The sequence below is a fragment of the Petaurus breviceps genome, unplaced genomic scaffold (genome assembly GCF_028583685.1).
Source record: "Petaurus breviceps papuanus isolate PSGF00001 unplaced genomic scaffold, PetGlider_PUasm1.0 91133, whole genome shotgun sequence".
In the NCBI taxonomy this organism is placed as follows: domain Eukaryota; kingdom Metazoa; phylum Chordata; class Mammalia; order Diprotodontia; family Petauridae; genus Petaurus; species Petaurus breviceps.
Window position 1 is genome coordinate 51,893,092 of NW_027187419.1, and position 12,235 is coordinate 51,905,326.

The following is a 12,235-nucleotide window of genomic DNA, read 5'->3' on the forward strand; positions in this document are numbered from 1 at the left end:
GAAAGAAAGAAAGAAAGAAAGAAAGAAAGAAAGAAAGAAAGAAAGAAGGAAAGAAAGAAAGAAGGAAGGAAGGAAGGAAGGAAGGAAGGAAGGAAGGAAGGAAGGAAGGAAGGAAGGAAGGAAGGAAGGAAGGAAGGGAACAGAAGGTAGAAGAAGGAATTCACAGTGAATGGCCTCAATTTTTTTGTAAAATATGAAGTCAGTTTCTCATCTGAGAGTGAGAGGGGAGAGGGACCCACGGAAGATGTGAGGATGGGTTAAAGGTTTGGAAGAGTCACTGTGGAGAGTCAGACAGTAAATTGATTATGGATGTATAATAGGATTGCTAAGCAGCAGTGAGGGAACAGTTAAGGCTATGTAACATAGAATTTTAATGGACCCAAACAGCATAACTGGGTGATTTTCTTCACCTTCATTCAGCTGTACGTGTGTCTCATTTGGCAGTATGTGTGTAGACAGAAAGGTGGAAAATGGTGAGAAAGGCCTAAGGCTAAGGTTTGGTTGGGCATAATAGGTGATATGACAAGGTGGCTAGGGATTTAAGAGAAGAGGACAGCATTGAAATAAATTTGTTCACCAAGGAGTCAAGATAGGCGGAAGAAGAGAGGGTTGCTAGTTCAGTAGAGATGGCCAGGTAGAGAACTGAGGAGTCAAGGGACTGGTGGTCACATGAGGATAGATAATAGGGTTATGTGAGGCAGAGGGAAGGTGAAAAGCCAATAGATTATGGTGGGATAAGGGGATTTCAGAATTCTTGAACATGGATGGAGATGGTACATTTATGGGTAAAGGCAAGATCTAGGGGATGACCTTCTTTGTGTGTGGCTGAGGTGTGGTGGAGGAGTAGCTCATGGGAGGAGAGTAGGACCTGAGTGGTTATAGGGTATTTGAGGGAGGTTGAAGTCCCCTAGTATGAGGGCAAGAGTTGGGGAAGAAATAAAAATTGTAAGTCAGGTATCAAACTCCTTGAGGAATTAAGGGGAGTGACCTGAGGGTCTATAGAAAACAGTTACTAGGATTTTGATTTGGTGGTGGATATGAATAGTACAGACTTCAAAGAAAGAGAGGTTACTGAGTGAGGGAGGAAGGGAGAGAAACTGGAAGTGGAAGTGGGGAGCAAGGAATATTGCAACTCCCTGATCTCAATCAGAGAGCCAAAGAGAATGCATGAAGGTACACTCAATACAGCAGAATGTGGCCAGGAAGTCTGTGTCATCAGGGGTAAGCCAGGTTACACTAAGAGCTAATAGATGGAAGGAATGAGAGAGGTATAGATTTAAGATGAAAGTAAGTTTGTTACCTACTGAACAGAAATTCCAGAGGGTACCTTGGAAAACAGGGAGTTAGGAAGGAACTTTGAGGAGGGGAGTGGAATAAGGAATGGCATAGTAGGGAGTGTTGGGTGGAGTTTGAATAATGACCTACAGGATGTTAAAGATAAGCAGAAAGGATTTAAGAGGTAAGTTTAAGAGGTGAACAGAAAGTAATCTACCAATCCTTTCTAATTACACACTACTACCCTTAGGGCAGCCAAACTGGAGTCCTTCCTGCTCCCTTCAAGCAGCATTCTATCTCCCATGTTCTTGCCTTTGCACAGGCCATCGGTCTTGTATATTGAGACATACTTTCCCCTCAACTCTGCCTTTTGTTACTCTTGGCTCCGGGCAATTATCAGCCCAAGTACAACTCATAACTAGAGACCTTTCCCCCTTCCCACAGTTGCTAGTGTTTCTCACTTATACTTTTGTGCATGTAGTTTTTCACCAGTAGAATGTGAGTTCCTAAAGGCCAGGGACTATATATATCTGGTTGCCCTAGTGTGTAGAACATTGTATATGCTTAATAAATGCTGAATTCCATGGTTTGGATGAGTTGGGTCTTGGAGGAACAAACAGGACTAATTTACATAGTTTCAGCAAAACAGAAATTTCATAAAATTTCCATCAAGATGGTGTTGGATTCAGTAGGAACCAGAATGAACTGCAGCCCTGTTCAAACTACTGCAACACACTTTCTGAAGTCAGTATTTTAAGATCTCTTCCACTTTTTCCTATGACTTTACAAAACAAAGTAGAATGAAGCCAAGGTACTATTTTGTTACTTGGCTACATGACACATTGGCAATTCAAATTTGCTATTATGTATGCACCTCATTAAGTGGCAGGACAGGAGAAGGGGACAGAAGATTGGCTTTGATGTTATACCCAGATGAGCAGAAAACCTACCTTCATGATGGGGACACTTTCCTGCCCTGGTTTAAACTCAGCTCGGTTGCATAGTGTTACAATCTTGGATAAGGAGGTCCAGGTTGCAGAACTTTGGTCAAAGAGCTGGTCTGGAAAGCAAGAGGAAGAGTGATGTAGCACATAGAAGACTGCTGTGGGAGAGGAGAGTGAGTCTGTATATCCACAGGATACAAACAGATCTCAGAAAGAGCCTACTCACCCTATCAGGGTTAGCATTAACTTCCCATGCTCAGTCCCACATCCTTGAGTTTGCCTCCAAAGCCTCACCTTTCTGATCTTCACTTGTATCAGCCTGATAGATCTGGTTGTCAAACCACAGATGGGCCACAGTCATTCTGTTTTGTGTTAAGGTCCCTGTCTTGTCAGAGCAGATGATGGAGGTGGAGCCCAGAGTTTCCACTGCTTCCAAGTTCTTCACCAGACAGTTCTTCTTGGCCATCCGTTTTGCTGTCAGGGACAGACTCACCTAGAAATGAAAGAAGAAATGCCCTCTAGTGTTCAATATCTTCTACTCCTCAGTTTACAGGTCAGACCCAGGTGAGAGATCAACATAGAGACTGCTTTATGAATTTCAGTTCACTCTTTGGATCTCTCACTTTGTTTCCAGGCAAGATTAGAGCAAATAAATATATACATAAGGTTGCTTACAGATCTCCCAAAAAGGAAGATTTCTACCTTATGATCTTGGGTTCTAATGCTCAAACTATCCTAAGTGACCCTATCTTTTCCCCTAATACCCAACCTATTTAAGACACTCAAGTATTGCCTTCCAGTGGGGAAAGTATTCTACTCTAAAACACTGAAATGACTTGTAATATACCAGCTCATGTGGGGGCTTAAATATTCTATGCTGTGAGAATAAGGACCAAGTCAAAGAACATAGATCACATCATGAACTTACTGTGACAGCAGCCACCAGACCCTCTGGTACATTGGCCAAAATGATGCCAATGAGGAAGATGACAGCATCTAGGACTCGGTATTTCATGCATATTGAAATGATGAAGAACAGAATACCAATAGAAACAGCTACCCCTGCTACAATATGGACAAAGTGCTCAATTTCAATGGCAATTGGTGTCTTCTCATGCCCAACAGATGAAGCCAATGAGGCAATTCTTCCAATGATGGTGCGATCACCTGTGTTGATGACCATTCCAGTTGCTGTTCCTGGAAGGCAAGAATGTGGATGATATTCCAGGAGGTCTTGCCTATAAGGGGTACAGACTGCTTGGGCTTCTGTCTTCATCTTCCGGCCTAATATCACCACCAGTTAGGCATTGCCCTCATCTAACAAACTGCATGATACTACATCAAGTATTGGCATATTGGGTACAGCCAAGTCTTTTTAGTTTTCCTTGGGAAAAAAAAAAAATCTTATATTAAGTGGTAGGAAGGAGACCAAGAAGTGGAGACTAAGTACAAGAACCTTTCATTTTCGTTGAATGTTTGCTCCATATATTCCCCCAGACTTACCTTCCAAGCAAGTGGTAGAATAAAAGCTAATGTTCTTAGTCTCCAAGGGATTCTCATGGGTGATATGACAAGTTCGAGACTGAGGCTCTGATTCCCCAGTAAGAGATGAATTATCTACCTGTAAATTAATTCAATTCAACTTAACAAACATTTATGAACTACCTACTATATTCAAGATACAGTGCAAAGTACTGGAGTTCTTAAAAAAAATGAAATGTCTAGCTTGAAGAACTTTGCTTTCTACTAGGTAGGTGAAAAAGGAGGAGAATGAAAGAAACAATATGTACATTTAAAGTAAACACCAAATTTAGACTCAATAATACAAAGTAATTTCTTTAAGAAAGATTTGAGAAAGGTCTAGAATTAGGCACTTTGGCTGTCTTGTCCATTTGGTTTAATCAAGGACTATTGGGTGGGACTATAGGTTACAGAGACTGGGACCAGATCCAATTATTAGAGGGAACTCTACATTGAAGCTTACCTTACATCCCTGTGAGGCCAGGATCCTGATATCAGCAGGAATCTGGTCTCCACCTTTAATCTCTACAATATCTCCTACAACCAGCTGCTCTGCAGGGATCTCCCTCTTTTCTCCATCTCTGATGACAAAAGCATTCTGGGAAATGAAAAGGAAAAAGAAACTTCAGACCCTGGCATGGCATCTTCTTCATCTACCCTTAGTCTGGATGCTCAACACCAGAGGATATTGAAGTTTTAACTATAGCAAGACTAATAAGTAGCATTTAGATAATGCTCTTAGACCTGCAAAAACCTTTGTCACATTTCTCCTTTGAACCTCACAACAACCCTAAGAGGTAGCTGTTATTATTATTGTTCTCCTTTTCCAGATGAGGAAACCAAGGCCAAGAGAGGTTAAGTGACTTGCCCAGGGGCATAAGCTAGTATTTGAGGCAGGATTTGAACTCAGGTTTCCTTGGCTCCAACTCCAAAACTCTTATGTCATCTGGATGTAAATAGAGCAACAAGTGTTTCTCCTGGGCCCTGAGGGTCTCTAAATGCTACAGTGCACAAGGGGACAAGAAAACACAGAGAAGAATGGGGTGAATTGTGGACTTGACAGAAAGAGGGAACAGCTGCCTGCAGGAACTGATGTTAGCTATAGAGGATAGGAAGAATGTTAGATTGAACAGTGAAGATTTAAGTCAAAATCCAGGATCTCAGATTTAAAACTGTAAGGAATCTTAGAGTCCAACAAATCCAATGCCTATGAGAATGTAGAAGCCCAGAGAAAGCTCAGTGACTGCCCTAAGATCATGCATCTAGTAAGTATCTGATGTAGCCAAGTCTGCCTGATTGCATGGTCAGCACCCTCTCCTGGATGCCATGCTGTTTTTGTGTGATGTGTCATAATTATACCAGTGATGACCTGGATTATTCCTTTCTTTATGCAAAGAAGGGATCCCACTCCCTTTCCCTTCCCCCAATTAAGGTCGGCAGTTCCTTTGGCCACTGTTTCAAACATAATACAGAAAACCTGTCATAGGAAGATCATTCTATTCAATGGGAAGGGCATTAGGTCAAGCCATTCTGCCAGTCTTCTGGTGGCAACGTCAATGCAGGCAGGCAAAGAACTGGGGAGAGGAAAGGGGCAGAATGAGTACAGATTCATCTTCCCAGGTAGATATGGTCACTCTCTGTCCTAATTAAAAAGTTCTTTAAAATTTATTGTTTGGGGACAGCTAGGTAGTGCAGTGGATAGAGCACTGGCCCTAAAGTTAGGAGGAACTAAGTTCAAATCCAGCCTTAGACACTTAATACTTACTAGCTGTGTCACCCTGGGTGAGTTACTTAACCCTCACTAAACTGCCTCACCCCCCCCCCAAAAAAAAGTTACTGTTTGACCTTCTCAGAAGGCACTTTATGAGTGAATGAAAAACAAACCAGGCAGGACTATAGGAAGATTTAGAAGCAGCAGTAAATGGGGCGGCCAGGTAGCACAGCGAGTAAGAGCACCGGCCCCAGAGTCGGGATAACCTGGGATCGAATCCAGGCTCAGATACTCAGCACCGCACCCAGAAATAACTGGCCGTGTAACCTTGAGCAAGTTACTTAACCCCAAGTGCTTTAAAAAAAAAAAAAGAAGCAGCAATAAGTGGTGTTTGTCATGACCCAGGTCAAGGGAGTTTTGAGCTACTTACCCGAGGAATCATTTTGGTGAAGCTGGCGATGATGTTGGTGCTTTTGGCCTCTTGGTAATAAGCAAACATCCCAGTGAGGATGACCACCAAGATGAGAACAACACCCAAAAAGACCTGCATGAAAGGGAAAGGAGACCTAAGTCAGAGGAGCAGATGCTCAGAGTGAACCAGGCGCCTCACAGGGTGAGGATCTCAGCCCGCAAGAAAGCTAGATCCCCAAGTGTTTGTTATATGGGTCAGTGGGGAATCATCTCATGCATCTTTCCCTGTTTCCCTGATTGTCAGTTCAAGATTCCAGCTACCCTTAGCCTCTGGTATCCTTTCTATGACAGAGAAACCAACAACAAGAACCTTGCAGGAAGTCTTTAAATACTTACATTATCCATGGAAGCAGACTTGTCCTTTGAAAACTCAATCAGATATGCAATGAAACACAGGACAGCTCCTGCCCACAAAAGGCTCGAGAATCCACCCACCATTTGTTTGAGGAACTTGATGATTTCTGGAGTTTCCTTTGGTGGAGTAAGGACATTGGGGCCATCCTGAGCCAAGATCTCTGAAGCTCTTGTGCTAGTGAGACCCTGCAAAGACAGAGCCAGGAAAAATAGGTGTTAAAGAATGACTGGACATTCTTAGCCTTGTGGATGTAGAACTCTAGGGGATAAGATGGGGTTTTTTGGGGGGGGGGGGTATTTTTTGGTGGGGGTTGGAGGGATCATTGTATTTATAGTGAAAGTAAGTCCTGGCTTTGTGAAGCTCCTAGTTATCTTATAGCTTGTAATTCTGAATGTTTTTTTTTCATAGGATGGAAAAGACCAATTTAGACTTAAAGATCTATCCTGCATGCTCATATGAAGAGGAGGAAATATCTTTTCTTAGGTGAAGAATAAGGATTTGCAGAGAAGAGATCAAAACTAAATTGCTATAGCGCTGGAGTCAGAGGACCTGGATTCAGATCTTGCCTCTGATACCATCTTGTGACCTTGGGCAAGTTACAATCTCCTCAGTCTTGTCTTCTGTAAAATTAGCAGGTTGGGATAGAAGTCCTCTAAGGCTTTTTTCCAATGCTAGATCTATGATCTTTCCTTGATAACCAGGGTTAAAATCAAAACAATCCTTACTCAGAAAAAAATAATCTTACTATGCAAACTCTGAATAACAGATGTTACTAAACCAGCCCTTTTCTCTATATCTACTCTAGATAGGGTATTCCCTAGCTATGAAAACCTCTCCATCCTTCAAGACCTCACTTACATTTCACCTATGCCATGAAACATTGCCTTGTCACCCTAATCTAATATGAACTCTAGGAAATGTGTTTCTATCATAGTCTATCCAGACAATTTTAATTGTACCACAGTGGTACTCATCTGTCTTGTATTAAATTTATTTGTGTACATGGTTGCCATCTCCTCTCCTTGCTATGATGTAAATACTCTGAGAGGAGGAATTATATTTTATTCACCTTTAAATTTCCTTCTATTCCTAACACAAATGTTTCATAAGTATCTGTTGAGTGAGCAACCAACTCAATATTACCTAACTAGAATGCTTGCTCATGAGCAAGGATGCATATAGTGCTTAGAAAAAAAAAGGTGCCTCAAGGAGAGACATTCCATATTATGAAGTTCTATCTTAATTGAGATCCACAATAGAAAGCAGTATCAGTTTTTTGTGGAAGAAAAACTTTGTTTTTGTTTGTGCACCAATGTGAACATGGTTGTTTTCATCTTTTAGTTATGCATGGCATAACCACTTTCAGATTGTAAAGTCCATGAAGCAAGAAACTTGCTTGGTCCAGAGCTTGGGGACCAATCCACTGAAAGGGTTCCAAGTCTGCTGTTCCATGGTACTATACTGATTGATGGTGCTACACTTCCAATCAAGCAAAGAGAACTCACATCCTTCTTTCCCTCTTACAAACTCCCAGAAACACAAGGACAAAGATAAACCTTGTCTGAGTAACTAAGATAAAGCTTAGTCCTTAACTAGAGACATACATCCTTCCCATCATTCAGGGGATCTCTTCCAAAGTAACTAATGACTAAGTCTATGTCCCAGTAAAGGGACATGAGGGAGGACCAGGTAACCTTTCTTCTCAAGCAGCTAAACAAGCCCACCTGGGACAATCGCTTTGCTCTAAGCTGCTACAATGAATTATTGACACTAAAGGTGTTTCCCACCTTTTCTCATCCCCTAAAAGACATAGGATCAAGTCCCTGATGTTGGTCCTTCATCCTCTCAGTGACTTACTTGGATGATATTTGTTCCATACTTGTCTTCTAAATCCTTAGTGCTGAGTTTGTGGTCATCCTAAGATTCAAAAAAGAAAAAAAAACAAGTGAATGAGAAGCAGCTTAAATTAAGTGACTATTTCTCACCAGCCATTGGAACAATGGGACAAAGTTTGATTCAGGCCATGGAATCCCAGAACAGGAAGGGGCCTTGGAAGTAAAGGGTGACCTGGATTTAAGTCCTGCTTCAGACACCTGTTGGCTATGTAATTAGATCACAGGCAAGTCACTTACCCTCTCATTGCACCAGGTAGCTAAAACTTTAGGTTTATCAATAGATCTCATCTATAAAAAGTAGAGGTATTTCCATACTGGGAATTCTCTACCAAGATTTCATTTTACCCTTCCCCATCAGGAAAAGACATACCCTTCCTTACTCTAAGCTCTGTAATTCTTCCCATTTTAAAGGAGGGTAAACAAAAACACCGGGTTTCGTTTTAATTTCTTGCTCAATTAGCACCACTATAAGAGTTAAAAATCATTCATTTTCTTCCCTTTTTTAGCTGAAACTACTTTGTAAATGATCTTTCTCATTACAATAACTGTATCTTTGAGCTGCACATGACAGGGCCTTCATGAAGAATACAGGAACCATCTAGAAAAGAGAGCTTCCAGGCAAAGATTATATCAGCCTGATTTTAACATGGAACAAATTTAATAATAGCTAAGGTTCATTTGATCCCCATAGCAACTCTAAAGACTGGTGCTATTTTCCTCATTTTGCTGATTAGGAAACTGAGGCAAATAAATACAAGTTAAATTACTTGCTCAGCAGGGTTACAGAGCTCATGAGTGTCTGAGTGTGAGATGTGAACTCAGGTCTACTGCCTCCAGGACGCACATTGCCCTATCTAGCAGTCCAAGTACATTTAAATGTTTTTATTTTAAAAATTTCTCAGGTGCATTAAAAAAAAAGACAACCTTCAGACATTGGGTTTTTCTTTTGCTGGTATCTAAAAAGGCTGACTCGAGGACTTTGGGTCTTATGAATAACATGGTGCAATTAACAGAATAGCATTGATTTTTATTTAGAGTCTGGATGATAGGGATTTGAATTCTGACTCTACTAATTACTACTTGTGTCACAGTCTCTGTGCCTCAGTTTCCTCATCTACAAAATGATGGTATTGGACTAGATAATTGGTAGGGTCAATTTCAGCTCTAAGCCATCTGATCCCTTGGCAGAGCAAAAGTGCCATGAAAAAAAAGAGGAACTTAACCAAGGTGCTCCCACTCAACTTAGGATAACTGACCAGATCAAGGTCTTTCTTGAGTTCTTCCTGGTGGTCCTTCTTACTCTGTCTCTTCCTCTTTGCTTTGCCATCACTCTTGTCTGATCTTTCAAGGCCTACTGTTTCAAAGTCCTTTGTTTCATTGACCTCAATAGAGTAAATTTCTGGTTTTTCCTGAAATAGAAGCAAAGATTGAGTGTCAGTTGAAAATTGATCTTTTGTGGAGCTGGGGTCTTTGAGATCAAAGTCTTCAAAATCAGGTCAGTGGGGAAAAGAAGGAATGTATCAGGACAGGTCTGTAAAAATATCTTCTGACTCTCTCATCTACAGACCTTAAGGAGACAGAGAGATAAGAGGAGAATGGAAGGTATCTGGAATATGGATGGAAAAGTAATCTTCCCTCCCTTAGCCCCAAGGGCCACTTCCCTTTTTTTTTTCCTCTTTTTAGGGAAAGACCTTAGGATTTCTTTGCTATTTCTTAAGCAAAACACTGAGCCAACTTACACACACTCACAGATAGGCTAAGCAAAACTTCTTTTAAATGGATGAGTGAGCAAGTTTCCAAAAGTTTTGGCAAGGTGATCCAATCTTAGGGTATGTCAGAAGAAACATTGTCCCGTAACTCCACACCAGACCTTCCAATGAAGGGGAAGGAGAAAGTTTTTATTAATGCTATGTATCAGGCACTCTGCAAAAGCCCTTTACAAATATTATCTCATTTGAGGAAGGAGCCCCAGCTCCTTCAGATGCTTTACTTTGACTAAAACAAACAAAAAACCCAGCCTAGAAGCCAAGACATCACTATGAAATCCAAGGGAGTATGTACCTACCTCTTCTGAATAAAAGGAACTTAGGTCTCAATAACATGAGTTGGAGAAATTAAAACAGAAGCTCCCCAGGACAATGATTCCACTCTTCCCCACAGCCAAATTTCCCTAGTTAAATTTATTCTTTTCCTCTCTCCCCACAACAGATGTAGGTTCAGATATTCATACTGAACCTGGAGTTTTTTAGAAATTTTTTGTAGACAATTGGGTTGTGGAAATTGATATGAAGATACTCCTTTTCACCTCTGAAGAAACTAATGAAACTAGAGGACACAGAGATTCTAACAAACAGATTTCAATCCCTCATCCCTTGCTTTTCTCCACTTCGTGGAATCCCCCCATACTTCATTTTTCTTTGCCTTTCTCAGCCCCTGGGGCCTGTTTGTTCTTTCCAGGTAAAGACAAAGTATCCTTAAATTAGTGCAGGCAGCTATGTGGACACCAATTTGTCCCATCAGCCTAATCCCTTTCTCCCCCGACCAGCCCAAGAGTGTGGAGTAGGGGTTTGAGGCAGACTGCAACCCGACACACACCTTGCCCATGAATGTCGATGGCGAGGGTCCGAGGCTTGGGTGAGGCAGTGGGCTCCTGGGCTGAGAGAGCAGTGGAGAATTCAGGGAATTGAGCCGCAAGTCAAAGAACTCAGGAGTCCGGCGTTCAGGTCACAGGAGCTCACAGGTTCGAGAGGGAAAGTTGTTCCGTCCCGGCGGCAATCCCAGTGTCAGTTACAGGACGACATCCTGACAGGTTCAGAGGACTGCTCCCAGCAGAGAAATGTGCTCTTGCCCTCTTCCTTTTAATTAACACCTGGACCCCTCCCACTTTTATCTATGTGGGCTGCTCAAATCTGGTCTTTGCCTTCTCTACGGGGGCGGGGAATAATACTACAGGAAGGTGGATCCCTTGGAGAGGGGGGCGGGGATGCATGCAGAATCTGGAACTCAGGACTTCTGGGGGATGACAGGGAGAGGAAGGAAAAAGCTCTCTCTCCTTCAAACTGATCTTTAATTTTCACCACCTCATATAAACAAATAAAAATAAGAATACAGCACACTATTCTCCAGTCTTCATATAAAACAATATCTATGGAACACCTGAGAAGGGCAATGATATTGGGTGGTTGGTGTCTGTGATGTGCTTAGTCTTTTGTTTTGTTTTTTTGCTCTTTTGGAGGGAGGAAGGCAGGGCAATTGGAGTTAAGTGACTTGCCCAAGGTCACACAGCTAGTAAGTGTTAAGTGTCTGAGGCTGGATTTGAACTCAGGACCTCCTGACTCTAGGACCAGTGCTCTATTCACTGTGCCACCTAGCCGCCCGCCTGGAGATGCTTAGTCTTGTACTTCATTCACTTGCAGATTCAAGGGTCCCTGGAGAAATAGGCAGTTGTAATCTACAACATTCTTTTACTTATACTTTTTCTTCACTTTAAATATTAAGTCTGTTTGCTAAAGGAATGTAGACATATATTTGTGTGCACATACATTCAACCAAGAGCCTCCTGCTAGGAAGATGTTTTCCTTTTAAAGTGATGTTTATCAAGTGAAGAAGCCTCTGCAATTTCCCCTAAGTTAGAAGACAAGCAGTTGCCATGAGCATAAAACTGAAGTTCCAGGGAACAGCTAGGTGGTGCACCAGCCCTGGAGTCAGGAGAACCTGAGTTCAAAGCAGACCTCAGACACTTAACACTTACTAGCCATGTGATCTTGGGCAAGTCACTTAACCCCAATTGCGCTGCCTTCCCCCCTGAAAAAAAAAAGCTGACATTCTAGTGGTTGTTGGAAGAAAACACAGACTTTACAGTCAGTGAAAAGTGCAGAGGCTCCTGCTTACAATCCACTACTCCACTCATTATGACCATCTTCAGTAACTACTAAGGAACAGAGAAGTTGATGCCACTGAACTTAGGTCTAGATGTGGTTATCAAGAAAAGTAAAAACCCGAACTGCTGATTTCCTTTTGGCAGTGGAAAGGGGCAGGAGGAGGGAAAACAGAAATAGGACAC

The 12,235-nt window shown here is 41.9% G+C and overlaps 1 protein-coding gene across 1 annotated transcript in view; it reads right to left on the minus strand.

Annotated features, from left to right (window-relative positions):
* LOC138155272 (potassium-transporting ATPase alpha chain 2-like) overlaps positions 1-10,776 on the minus strand; it is a 30,924-nt gene extending 20,148 nt beyond the window's left edge. Inside the window, exons 1-10 of the mRNA XM_069080425.1 lie at positions 10,768-10,776; positions 9,429-9,581; positions 8,135-8,194; positions 6,259-6,462; positions 5,882-5,995; positions 4,204-4,338; positions 3,723-3,840; positions 3,148-3,416; positions 2,514-2,712; positions 2,226-2,335 (exon numbers count right to left, since the gene is read on the minus strand). Coding sequence (XP_068936526.1) covers positions 2,226-2,335; positions 2,514-2,712; positions 3,148-3,416; positions 3,723-3,840; positions 4,204-4,338; positions 5,882-5,995; positions 6,259-6,462; positions 8,135-8,194; positions 9,429-9,581; positions 10,768-10,776 — 1,371 coding nt within the window. The remainder of the gene's footprint in view (positions 1-2,225; positions 2,336-2,513; positions 2,713-3,147; positions 3,417-3,722; positions 3,841-4,203; positions 4,339-5,881; positions 5,996-6,258; positions 6,463-8,134; positions 8,195-9,428; positions 9,582-10,767) is intronic.
* Positions 10,777-12,235: the final 1,459 nt, after the last annotated feature.